This window comes from Bufo bufo, chromosome 1 (genome assembly GCF_905171765.1).
Source record: "Bufo bufo chromosome 1, aBufBuf1.1, whole genome shotgun sequence".
Classification (NCBI taxonomy): domain Eukaryota; kingdom Metazoa; phylum Chordata; class Amphibia; order Anura; family Bufonidae; genus Bufo; species Bufo bufo.
The window spans coordinates 200,753,318-200,765,603 of record NC_053389.1 but is presented as its reverse complement, the minus strand read 5'-3'; the positions used below and the strand labels follow the sequence as shown (position 1 = coordinate 200,765,603).

Sequence of the window (12,286 nt, the reverse complement as noted above, 5' to 3'; positions counted from 1 at the left end):
ACTGCATACTGCCTTGTCTCAGCATTAATCCCTGATGAGCCTGTACCCTGGCAGACCTCTGCAGCAGTCCCTGTGTTAACCCCTTCACTGCCTGATCCCTGCTGCTGTCTGCTGCCCTGATAACCCCTGCCATACCAGGTGTTAACCCTTTCCTGGGTTACCCCTTGCCCTGGCTTTCCCACAACCCTGTGTTCCTTGGCCTGCATGTACCCCTTGTGCCCCGTAGGGGCAGTGAGTAGCCAGGCGGGTGGGTTACTGATATTTGTGTGTATGTAAGTGTATTATTGTAATTGTAGTTAGATCCTGGGGAGGACTTGGGACTGTGTTAGTGTAGTTAGAACCGTATTAGTGTGTTGTTATAGTGTGTTTACTTATATTGCTGTGTGCTGCTATAACTATATATGTCTATTCCATTGATATAGATATATATATTTATAAGCAAATATTAGACTGTAACGTGTAGTGTGTTAATAAATACCTTTTATTTAAGCACAGTGTGTAGTCTTTTGTAGTGGTAAGGCGCCGCAGCAATAGCCGCAGGTAGCTCAGATGAGTGTACAGTATAGATAACAGAGGTAGTTAGCTAGTTAACCTAGCTAGGTTAGTTATATTATGATTTAGGCATAAATAGGCGGAGTCATCACTAGACGACTCACGCCTATTTATGAATATTAATTATTGAGATTTGCATAAATATCAATAATTAATATCCCCCTTAACAAGGTCTATAATTTCCTGTGGAAGACCTAGATTCTTTTTTGAATATGGGCACCACATTTGCCTTGTGCCAAATCACTTGGCACTGTACCAGTACCTGGAGAATCTTTAAAAATTATAAACAGGGCTACAACAATGACTGAACTGAGCTCTTTAAGCACTCTTGGGTGTAATCCATCTGGACCCGGAGCTTTGTTCACATTTACCTTATTTAACTTATCTTGGACCATATCTACAGTTAGCCAATTGAGTATATTACTGGATGTACTAACAGCCCCAGCACCACAGATATCCGTTCCTTTCTCTTCTTTTGTATATACAGAGCTAAAAAAAAACATTTAGTAACTCTGCCTTTTCCTCATCTTCAGTGACTAACCCCCTTTACCATTATTTAGTTGACCTACCTGCTCAGACCTTGTTTTTTTAGCAGTTACAGTACTGCCCATAATTATTCATACCCCTGGCAAATTTTGACTTAAAGTTACTTTTATTCAACCAGCAAGTCATTTTTTGACAGGAAATGACATAGGTGTCTCCCAAAAGATAATATAATAAGACAATATACAAGAGGCATTATTGTGAAAAAAAGACATTTCTCAGCTTTTATTTACATTTGAGCAAAAAGTGTCCAGTCCAAAATTATTCATACCCTTCTCAATAATCAATAGAAAAGCCTTTATTGGCTATTACAGCAATCAAACGCTTCCTATAATTGCAGACCAGCTTTTTGCATGTCTCCACAGGTTTTTTGCCCATTCATCTTTAGCAATGAGCTCCAAATCTTTCAGGTTGGGGGATCTTTTTGCCATCACCCTGATCTTTAGCTCCCTCCACAGATTCTCAATTGGATTCAAGTCTGGACTCTGGCTGGGCCACTCCAAAACGTTAATGTTGTTGTCTGCTAACCATTTCTTCACCACTTTTGCTGTGTGTTTTGGGTCATTGTCATGCTGAAATGTCCACTGGTGCCCAAGGCCAAGTTTCTCTGCAGACTGCCTGATGTTGTCGTTGAGAATCCTTATGTATTGCTCTTTTTTCATGGTGCCGTTTACTGTGATTAGGTTCCCTGGTCAATTGGCTGAAAAACACCCCCAAAGCATTAGGTTCCCACCACCATGTTTAACAGTGGGGATGGTGTTCTTTGGGTTGAAGGTTTCTCCTTTTTTACGCCAAATGAAGGAAACATCATTGTGACCAAACAATTCAATTTTTGTTTCATCTGACCATAACACAGAAGACCAGAAGTCTTCTTCTTTGTCCAGATGAGCTTTTGCAAAGGCCAAGCGAGCTTTTGTGTGCCTTATCTGGTGAAGGGGAACCCAGCAGTGTGCAGTGTCCGTTGGATTGTCTGCCTTGAGACATTGCCACCAGCAGAGGCCAGATTCACCATGATGGCCTTTGTGGTGATCCTTGGATTCTTTTTCACCTCTCTAACTATCCTCCTGGCCAGCACAGGTGTCAGTTTTGGCTTCCGACCACGTCCTCTGAGATTTTCCACAGTGGAGAACATCTTGTATTTTTTGCTCAAATGTAAATAAAAGCTGAGAAATGTATGTTTTTTTTCCCACAATAATGCCTCTTGTACATCGTCTTATTATCTTTTGGGAGACACCTATGTCATTTCCCGTCAAAAAATTACTTGCTGGTTGAATTAGGCCTCATGCACATGACCGTATTTTGTTTCCGTGTCCGATCCGTTTTTTTTGCGGATAAGATGCGGACCCATTCATTTCAATGTGCTGTCCGCATCAGTATGTCCGTTCCGTTGCTCCGCAAAAAAAATAGTGCATGTCCTATTTTTTTCTAGTTTGCAGACAAGGATAGGCACACAATGGATCCGCAAAAAAAACGGATCCGCAGAAAAAACTGATGCCATACGGAACGTCATCCGTTTTTTTTGCGGATCCGCAATTTGCGGACCGCAAAACACATATGGTCGTGTGCATGTAGCCTAAAAGTAACTTTAAGTCAAAATTTGCCAGGGGTATGAATAATTATGGGCAGCACTGTATATATTTAAAGAATTAATCAGCATACTGAAAGGAGGAATATGTAAGAAAAGTGATGTCACACGACATAGGCTGTCCGATGATGTCCCCCACTGATCAACTGAGGATAGATCATCAATATTCTACTCCTGGAAAGCCCCTTTAATAAGTTCAGTCCAGTGTGGTTAAGATCCACTGCTATAATAACCTGAAGAAGTGTGGAACAGGAGCAATGTTATATAAGAACAATTTTGATAGCTTTCTAGTATAATTACGTTTCAATTCTTCACGGTTTCAAGATCTCTGCTTGCTCCGAATAAAAGGAAACATTTCTTTTCACATTCATACATTGTAAATGGGTTATGTCTCAGGACAGGGGCTCTTCAATTCATGGTGCAAATTCTTCATTATTTCTTTCAGGAGGAACCTCACTAAGTTGTCTCTAATCTTCAGTCATATTCTCAGTGAACTCCGAGCCTTGTTCCCTGGGGGACGATTTCAAGGAAATTCATATCGGATCACGAAACTTGAAGCATCAAAATTCTGGGTAGAAACATTTGGGAAAAGGTAACTGTTCTATGTGAAACTTTTTTTATACCTCATGTTGCCTGCAGAAATCTAGTCCCCTCATGAGTGCATTGTCTCCAGTAGCACACACAAAGATAGGGTACACGCTTCTGTGGGAGTTCTTCAGGACCCCCACCTGAAGAAGGCGAGAACGGGTGTGGGTGCATAAGAGAATGGATGGGTCATGTAGGATGCATGAGGAGAGTTTAGCTGGCTATACCCCCAATGTATCAACCAAGGTGCACTTCTGGCACCTCTTCAGAAATCCCTTGACATTAATAGCTTATCGAATGGGTACCATGTACTGTAATACCATTTTTTCTAGGACACCCACAGTTTCCCCTAGTGATACCACTTGTTTGCAGAACTTTCTGGACCCAATGAGATCCAATCTTAAAGGGAATCCGACAGCTCCAAAACGCCCACCAAACCACAGTAGTGTAAATGATGCTGAGTCTGATTATATGATTTTAATTTTCATCTTGACCTGCATTCTGACATTGTGCTCTGACAAACCAGCAGTAACATGCATTGAGAGGACTCCTATGTGAGTCCTCTCTATTATGTACGTCAGAACGGGAGTCCTCTCAATGCATTTTACTGCTGGTTTGTGGAAACACAGTTTTGGAATGCATGTGGATATGAAGATAAAAATGACATAACCAGACTCAGCACCACTTACATTATTTACCGCTTACTCTAGTTTGGGGAGTGTTTTGGAGCGAACAGATTCCCTGGAGGAAAGACTAAGAAACCCTGCATAAACTAACATACTGTATAAGCAAAACATTTTCAAGACTATGACTGGTTACAAAAGATTTGAAGATAAGACCGGCACTCATTTGTTGGTTGCGATTTCTGTTTTTATTGTCACATGAACAGGTACAGTTGTGACGCATTTCGGCTCAAGGCATGAGCCTTTCTCAAAAGGTTTGAGAAAGGCTCATGCCTTGAGCCGAAACGCATCACAACTGTACATGTTCATGTGACAATAAAAACAGAAATCGCAACCTACAAGTGAGTGGCGGTCTTATCTTCATGTTTGTTCCGGGGAGGCTGACCCTCGACACGTCCGCCACGCCATTGGGAGAGCGGGGTGCCGACTGTTTTTCTTTTGACCTTGGTTACAAAAGATTATGTTGAAAAAGAATTTATTTTGCCACATATATGTATATATTTTACAGGTGTCTCGTGAGATGGGAGGAGTTTAGGGATAGGCTTCATTCTATGCATCCAATTGGGGATGGGCCTCTGGAATCTGCTCTTCGCAGTACGATGGATCTTACATGTAATGATTACATTTCAGTGTTTGAGTTTGACATCTTTTCCCGGCTATTTCAGGTAATCTACAACAAATTTCTTCTCATTTCTTTTTTTTTTTTTTAAAAGAAGCTAGGCTAGGGACACATTTGCAAATATTATTTACTTCCTAAATGCAAAAATGATGCAACTTTCTAAATAGTCCAATTCCTACTATTTCATAGTAACATAGTTTATAAGGCCAAAAAAAGACATCTGTCCATCTAGTTCGGCCTGTTATCCTGCAAGTTGATCCAGAGGAAGGAAAAAAAAAACTGTGAGGTAGAAGCCAATCTACCCCCCCCCCCCCCCAAAAAAAAATAATTCCTTCCCGACTCCAATCAGGCAATCAGAATAACTCCCTGGATCAACTACCCCTCTCTAGTAGCTATAGCCTGTAATATTATTACACTCCAGAAATACATCCAGGCCCCTCGTGAACTCTTTTAGGGTACTTTCATACTTGCGTCAATACCAAAAAAAAACTGATCAGTTTTATCCTAATGCATTCTGAATGGAAAGCAATCCGTTCAGGATGCATCAGGATGTCTTCAGTTAAGTCCTTTCACGGTATTTGGACAGAGAAAAAAAATGCAGCATGCTGCATTTTTCTCTCCGGCCAAAAATCCTGAACACTTGCCAGAATGCCGTTTTTCCATTGGAATGTATTAGTGCTGCATTGACGGATCCGGTCTTCCGGGCTGCGCATGCGCAGACCTTTAAAAATGTAAAGAAAATAAATACCAGATCCGTTTTTCCGGATGACATCGGAGAGACGGATCCGGTATTGCAATGCATTTGTGAGACAGATCCGCATCCGGATCCGTCTACAAATGGTTTCTGTTTGCATACAGATTGCCAGATTCGGCAAGCAGTTCCGGCGACGGAACTGCCTGCCAGAATCCACCAATGCAAGTGTGAAAGTACCCTTAGTGAACTCACCGTCACCACCTCCTCAGGCAGAGAGTTCCATAGTGTCACTGCTCTTACCGTAAAGAATCCTCTTCTATGTTTGTGTACAAACCTTCTTTCCTCCAGACGCAGAGGATGTCCCCTCGTCATAGTCACAGTACTGGGGATAAATAGATGATGGGAGAGATCTCTCACCCAAAAGCCAGTCCGCCATCACTGCATACCTAAAGGGCCATACCAGCCTTCACTACCTGTCCACATTTCTGTAAAGCAGGGATGCTCAACCTGCGGTCCTCCAGCTATTGCAAAACTACAACTCCCAGCATGCCCAGACAGCCTACTGCTGTCAGCCTACAGCAAGGCATGGTAGGAGTTGTAGTTTTACAACAGCTAGAGGGCCGTAGGTTGGGCATCACTGCTGTAAAGTATGTGTAGCAACTGGAGGTGCTGAATATAAATCTGTTTCTGATGACTATCTTTGCTTTCCCCTCCTTTCTCTCAGCACTTGAAATAGCAGCAGGGAATAGGAGGATTTCTATGGCAAATCAGAGAGTAGAGAGTGGGGAAGCATCTAAGGAGGTCAGATTTCACTATCTTGAGATTACAGAAATCACATAAGGCATTTTGCAGGAAGAGAATCACAAAGACTGTGCACAAATGTAGAGAGAAAACAGAGAAAATACAGCTAAAGCCGCGTTCACATATGCACTATGAACCCTGGCAGTCTGTTCCGGCAGAGGAACAGACTGCAGGACTTCATTGTTTTCGGTATAACCGGTATAACCTGATACCACCTCACACCGCTGGATGCCTGTTCTCTGTAAAGGGATCCAGTAGAGATTTGCCTGCTTATATGTACAGCAAGAGGAGGTACACCAAAATACTGAGGTGACAACAAGGTCCTTGCTAGTAAAAGTTTATCAACTCCGATAATAACTCTGCTACCATAACAGTTTTCAGTCCCAGTTCAACCAAGTTCACACTGGAGGGCCACAATCACAGTGCAATAACTTGGCAGACACAATTATGGTAGGTTTTGTGGGTACAATTTCTGGCCTCTTTTTCTCTCTCTGCCAGAGAGTGGTTCTGCAGGCTACTCCCCATGCCTCAGAGCAGCAGCAACCCCACACAAGCCACTGAAACCAATGACATTCTCTTCTCCTTGTCAATAATGGCTTGCGGGCTCAACAATCCCCAGCGCCATATTGATGAGGCATGTCACCCAAAAGCCAGTCAGCCATCACTAAATACCTAAAGGGCCATACCAGCCTTAACTACCTGTCCACATGAGTTGCAGGCTGCTACCACTTGCCTGTAGACCTATCACAACAGCAGTCACCCTGTGCCACATGCTTTACAGTAAAATAAACATATGAAACATGACAATTTCACCATCTTTCCCCTCTGTAAGCTGTTTCCCTCCCACCTTACAAGTACAAGAGAAAAGACATACCATGAATTCCAGAAAATCAGGCCAAAAAGCTATGCTGATACATGAGAGCTATTGAAGGCAGCAGCACCCTAGACACACAAAGCTCACATCCACTGTGTATTACTTGAAGGGACACAATCACATGGCAAAAGTCTGAAACTAAGAGCAGGTTGCCAACTGAATCTCAGGGGATCTAAAATGAATAGATAACATAAATAAAAATCATTTTCAATGTCAAAAGAGTTCAAGAACCAGCACCGCCATTGTTCCTGGGCTGTGTCTGGTATGGAGCCCATCCCTACTAAAGTGAATAGAGCCAAGTAGCAATATCAGACACAGTCCATAGACAATGGTAGCCCTGTTTCTGGAATAAAATAAAAACCCCTTAAGAATAATAACTAAAATCCATTGTTTGTTTTATTTTTGCCTTTATTCTCACTTGGTCTGTTTTTTTAGCTTTGTTATTTTTATTACTCACCATGTCTCCCAATAATACCTCTAAGACTTTGTTCACATCACCATTAAGCCTTTCCGTTCTCCTTTCCTAAACGGAGCAGGAGAATGGAAAGGACGGATTCGGCACATAACTGAGCCGAACAGAACCCAATAGACTATAATGGGGTCCGTTAGGTTTCCGCTCAGAAGATGATTTTGGAGCTGAGAGACAAAGTTGTGCATGCAGGACTTTTGTCTCCGCTTCAAAAATCTTCTTCTGAGCGGAAACCTAACGGACCCCATTATAGTCTATGGGGTCCTTGGGTTCCATTCGGCTCAGTTATGTGCCGAATCCGTCCTTTCCGTTCTCCTGCTCAGTTTAGGAGCAGGAGAACGGAAAGGCTAAATGGTGACGTGAACGAAGCCTAAGCTTTGTTCTGTTTTCTATTGTTCCCTAGCCATGGGAGACCTTGCTCCAGAACTGGATGTTGCTGGCGGTCACCCATCCTGGGTACATGGCATTCCTAACGTATGATGAAGTAAAGGAAATTTTACAGGGTCACATTCACAAGCCCGGCAGGTAAGGCACATTTGGATTTTGAGAGAATTAGCATTCTTTATTGCTGAAAAAATGGTTGAATATTAACGACTTGGCCATTTTATCTTAATAGGCATAAAATGTAAACCTTTAAGGGGTTATTCACCTTTAATGACCTATGTTGTCTTAGTTGTCGCCCTCCAGCTCCTCTTGCTCCTCTCCTGTTGCTTGGGCAGATAAACCACCTAGTTGTGTATAAAATTCCTGGGCGTTTATGTCCTTCTCCACGTCGTCGTCTTCCTTCTCTGCTAGTTCATCCTCCTCAGGGCTCAGGTGGCCGTGAAATGTAGGCACCACGTCTTCTCAGGATCCCCTCGAGGATGTTAAGGAGTGGAATGACATCATTCACTCCATAGTTCTGTCGACTGACAAATAAAGTGGCCTCCTCAAACGGCCTGAGCAAACGGCACATGTCACGCATGAGCTGCCACTGGCTAATGTGGAAGTTACTCTGGGGAATAAACCTGTCCGCCTGTAGCATTGAGAAATCGCTGACCGCCTTCCTCTACTTGTACAGACGGTCTAACATATGGAGTGTAGAGTTCCAGCGAGTGGAAAATCAATTGATGTTGGGGAAGAGGATTTGCCTTTGCAGCTCAAAGTGGCCATGTTTTGCATGGTAAGGCCCCTTTCAGACAAGTGAGTGTAACGCTCCGGACTTGCAGTGCAGCACCCGTCCTGAACTTCCAGCACTGCCAGGGTGGAATAGCATTATACTGATTTATGAAGCTATGTAAACCTTACAGATCTGGAATTCATGGATAACAGTGACATAATGAAGTCAGTGTTATCCAATACATTCCAGACTTCTAAGTGTTACGTAGCATCATAAATCAGTATAATGCTATGCGACCCCAGCAGTGCTGGAAGTTCAGGACGGGTGCTGCACTGCAAGTCCGGAGCGTTACACTCACTCGTGTGAAAGGGGCCTAAGAGTGGCTGAAGTGCATGCACAGTTTCCTTGACCTTTTTAACAGCTCTTGCAGTTCAGTGGAAGACTTGAGGAACCAGGTGACAACGAGATTGAAGACGTGCACCATGCAGGCATATGGGTCAGCCCTCCCTGACACAGCACAGACAAAATGTTCTTCCCATTGTCAGTAACCATGGTTCCTATCTCCAGTTGGCGAGGAGACAGCCAGTGTTCAATTGCTTTATTTATGACGAGGAGCAGTTCCTCCCTGGCATGGATCTGTTTCCCTAGGCTGACGAGGTGTAGAACCACGTGACAACACCTAGCTTAAGTGATATGATGGAGGACCACTGTGAACTGTGCCTAGAGGGAAGGGTAAGGACAAGGTGGAGGATGAGGAGGCAGAGGAGGACATTAGAGTAGAAATCCCATGATTACAACGTGAAGGTGGCATTGCCATCACCTGGCCAAGTTACTGGTGTGCCTTGTCCAGAACCACATTTACTAAGTAGGCTGTGAACAACATATATTGTCTTTGACTATAGTTACAATTCCATACATCAGTGCTGGTGTGAACTATACCAGACACTGAGAGGCCCAACGACTGGCCCACCTTCTTCTCAACGTATGTGTGCAAGGCTGGTACAGCTTTTTTGGAAAATTAATGTTGGCTTGGGACTCTCCACCTTGGCTGGTCATAAGCCATCAGTTCTCTGAAATGTGCAGAGGCAACTGTATGGAAAGGGTGCACGTTCAGCTTCTGCACCGTTGGATGAGTGCACACTGTTGTCTCTATGCAATCGTCATCAATTGCTGTCGAAACAAGTGACGAGGAGGAGGAGCATCAGGAGCAATAGATGAAATTCAAGTCAATGGGAAGTAACGACAGCTTCCTTCTGCTGATGTTGACGAGCCCTGAATGCTGGAGAGGGTGTGTGGGCCGGTGGGAGATGCTGCATAGGGCTGTAACACTAAATCAGTGGCACGGTTTTCCCATGCCACCTTATGGTGACGCTCCATATGTTAACCCAGGACTAACATCCCCTAGTGACTTGGTGAAAAATTCCCACACTGCCAAGTATGGCATTTTCCCAACACCACTGAGTGAGGTGGGCCTGACGCTGCTTTTATAAACCCTAGTGTGTTCCTCACAGGTAGTCTCCCCAGTAGCAGATGGTGTACCACTCCCATGTTTGGCTCCAGACCTTCCACTGCTTTCACCCTGCTGCCACACTCGCCCCCTGATGACCATGATGCTCTCTCTTCACCCAGCTCCCACGTGTGATTGGCCTGCTGTTGCTTTCATGAACCCCTGCACTGCTAGTGGGTTTGTCACAGGTAGTCTCCCGAGTAGCAGACGGTGTACCCTTCCCGTGTTTGGCTCCAGACCTCCCACTGCTTCCAAGCTGCTGTCTCACGGGCATGTTGCCACCCTCACCCCCTGATGATCATGATGCTCCCTCTTCACCCAGCTCCCACGTGCGATCGACTTCATCATCATCTACAAATGTTTGGCAGTCACTTATGTCACCCTCCTCTGTCTCTTGCTCACATCCCTGACCTCTCACAACATGTGCTCCCACCCGACTGTCATCATTAGTAGTTGCACACCTAAAGGAGTCCCCAGTGGACCTCTCCTCCAAGTCTGGGCTGGCCTGTAACTGCTGACTGTCCTCACAAAGCTCATTGTCGCTGAAAAGCAGAGCAGAGTCGGTGGCTATCATTATTTGGCTAGCAGAAGGAGCAGCAAAATGAAGAGGCAGGTTAAGGAGATGTGAGTGCATAGAGACAGTTCCTGGGCCAGATCAACTGAGCGTGGTGTCAGAAGAACGCACTGATTCCTGGCTGTGTGTATCTGTTGTCACTTTAGATAATTGTGAAGAGCGACAGTACAGTACATCTGGATTGTTGGTCAAAACACAACCGCTGGATCACAGTGGCAGCTCTGGCCTGTTGCTGTGACTGCTACCACCACCCCTTCTTCTACTGCCACTTGTGCCAGCTACAGCATCATAAGATGGGTGGAGGTTTAATCCTCAAGATCCCTGCCGATCAGCACATTAAGGGTCCATTCGCACGTCCGCAAGTGTCTTGCGGTCAACAAATTGCACGGACAGCGGCATTTGGCATTTTGCAGACCGCACATGACCGGCACTATAATAGAAATGCCTATATAGGACATGCTCTATCGTTTTTTAAATGAATGCATCTGCAAAATTGCGGAACAGATGCGGACCCATTCGTGTGGACGTATGAATGGACCCTAAGGGGTTGCAGTCTTCCTTTTCTGCACAAGTACATCATCTTGACCACACAGGTGGCTGTACCTGCTCAGTCTAATATAAGGGAATTAATACCCTGCGCAGCTACAGCACCTCTACAGACAAGGCACTGCGCCTATGATCACACATTGAAGGTTTAGCCAAAGGTGTTTTATTCTCTGAAGAGGAGATGCCATATACTCCTCTAATTCATGATGCTGTAAAAATACTGTATATAATCTTACAGATTGGTTTTGCCCAGTCTGATTCTAATTTTCCCCCCAGCTTCACATCTCTAAGGTCTCTTTCACACGGGCGAGATTTCCGCGCAGGTGCAATGCGTGAGGTGAACGCATTGCACCCGCACTGAATCCGGACCCATTCATTTCTATGGGGCTATGCACATGAGCAGTGATTTTTACACATCACTTGTGCGTTGCGTGAAAATCGCAGCATGTTCTATTTTGTGCGTTTTTCACGCAAAGCAGGCACCATAGAAGTGAATGGAGCTTCGTGAAAATCGCAAGCATCCGCAAGCAAGTGCGGATGCGGTGCGATTTTCACGCATGGTTGCTAGGAGATGATCGGGATGGGGACCGAATCATTATATTATTTTCCCTTACAACATGGTAATAAGGGAAAATAATTGCATTCTTAATACAGAATGCTTAGTAAAATTGGAATGGAGGGGTTAAAAAAAAATATAAAAAAATGTAACTCACCTCATCCACTTGTTCGCGCAGCCCGGCTTGTCTCCTTTCTTCTTCTTTGATAACCTGGGAGGAAAAGGACCTTTGGTGACGTCACTTCGCTCATCACATGGTCCATTACCGTGGTGATGGATCATGTGATTGACCATGTGATGGACCATGTGATTAGCGCAGTGACGTCACCAAAGGTCCTTTTCCTCCCAGGTTATCAAAGAAGAAGAAAGAAGACAAGCCGGGCTGCGCGAACAAGTGGATGAGGTAAGTTAAATTTTTATTTTTTTAACCCCTCCATCCCTATTTTACTATGCATTCTGTATTAAGAATGCTATTATTTTCCGTTATAACCATGTTATAAGGGAAAATAATAAAGATCGGGTCCCCATCCCGATCGTCACCTAGCAACCATGCGTGAAAATCGCACTGCATCCGCACTTTCTTGCGGATGCTTGCGATT

At 44.3% G+C, this 12,286-nt stretch overlaps 1 protein-coding gene across 3 annotated transcripts in view; it reads left to right on the top strand.

The window, feature by feature from the left end:
• CBLC (Cbl proto-oncogene C) overlaps nucleotides 1–12,286 on the top strand; it is a 66,191-nt gene that overhangs the window by 34,695 nt on the left and 19,210 nt on the right. For all 3 annotated transcript variants that reach the window (XM_040434292.1, XM_040434282.1, XM_040434300.1), the window contains exons 2-4: nucleotides 3,126–3,272; nucleotides 4,457–4,613; nucleotides 7,809–7,930. In XM_040434292.1, coding sequence (XP_040290226.1) covers nucleotides 3,126–3,272; nucleotides 4,457–4,613; nucleotides 7,809–7,930 — 426 coding nt within the window. The remainder of the gene's footprint in view (nucleotides 1–3,125; nucleotides 3,273–4,456; nucleotides 4,614–7,808; nucleotides 7,931–12,286) is intronic.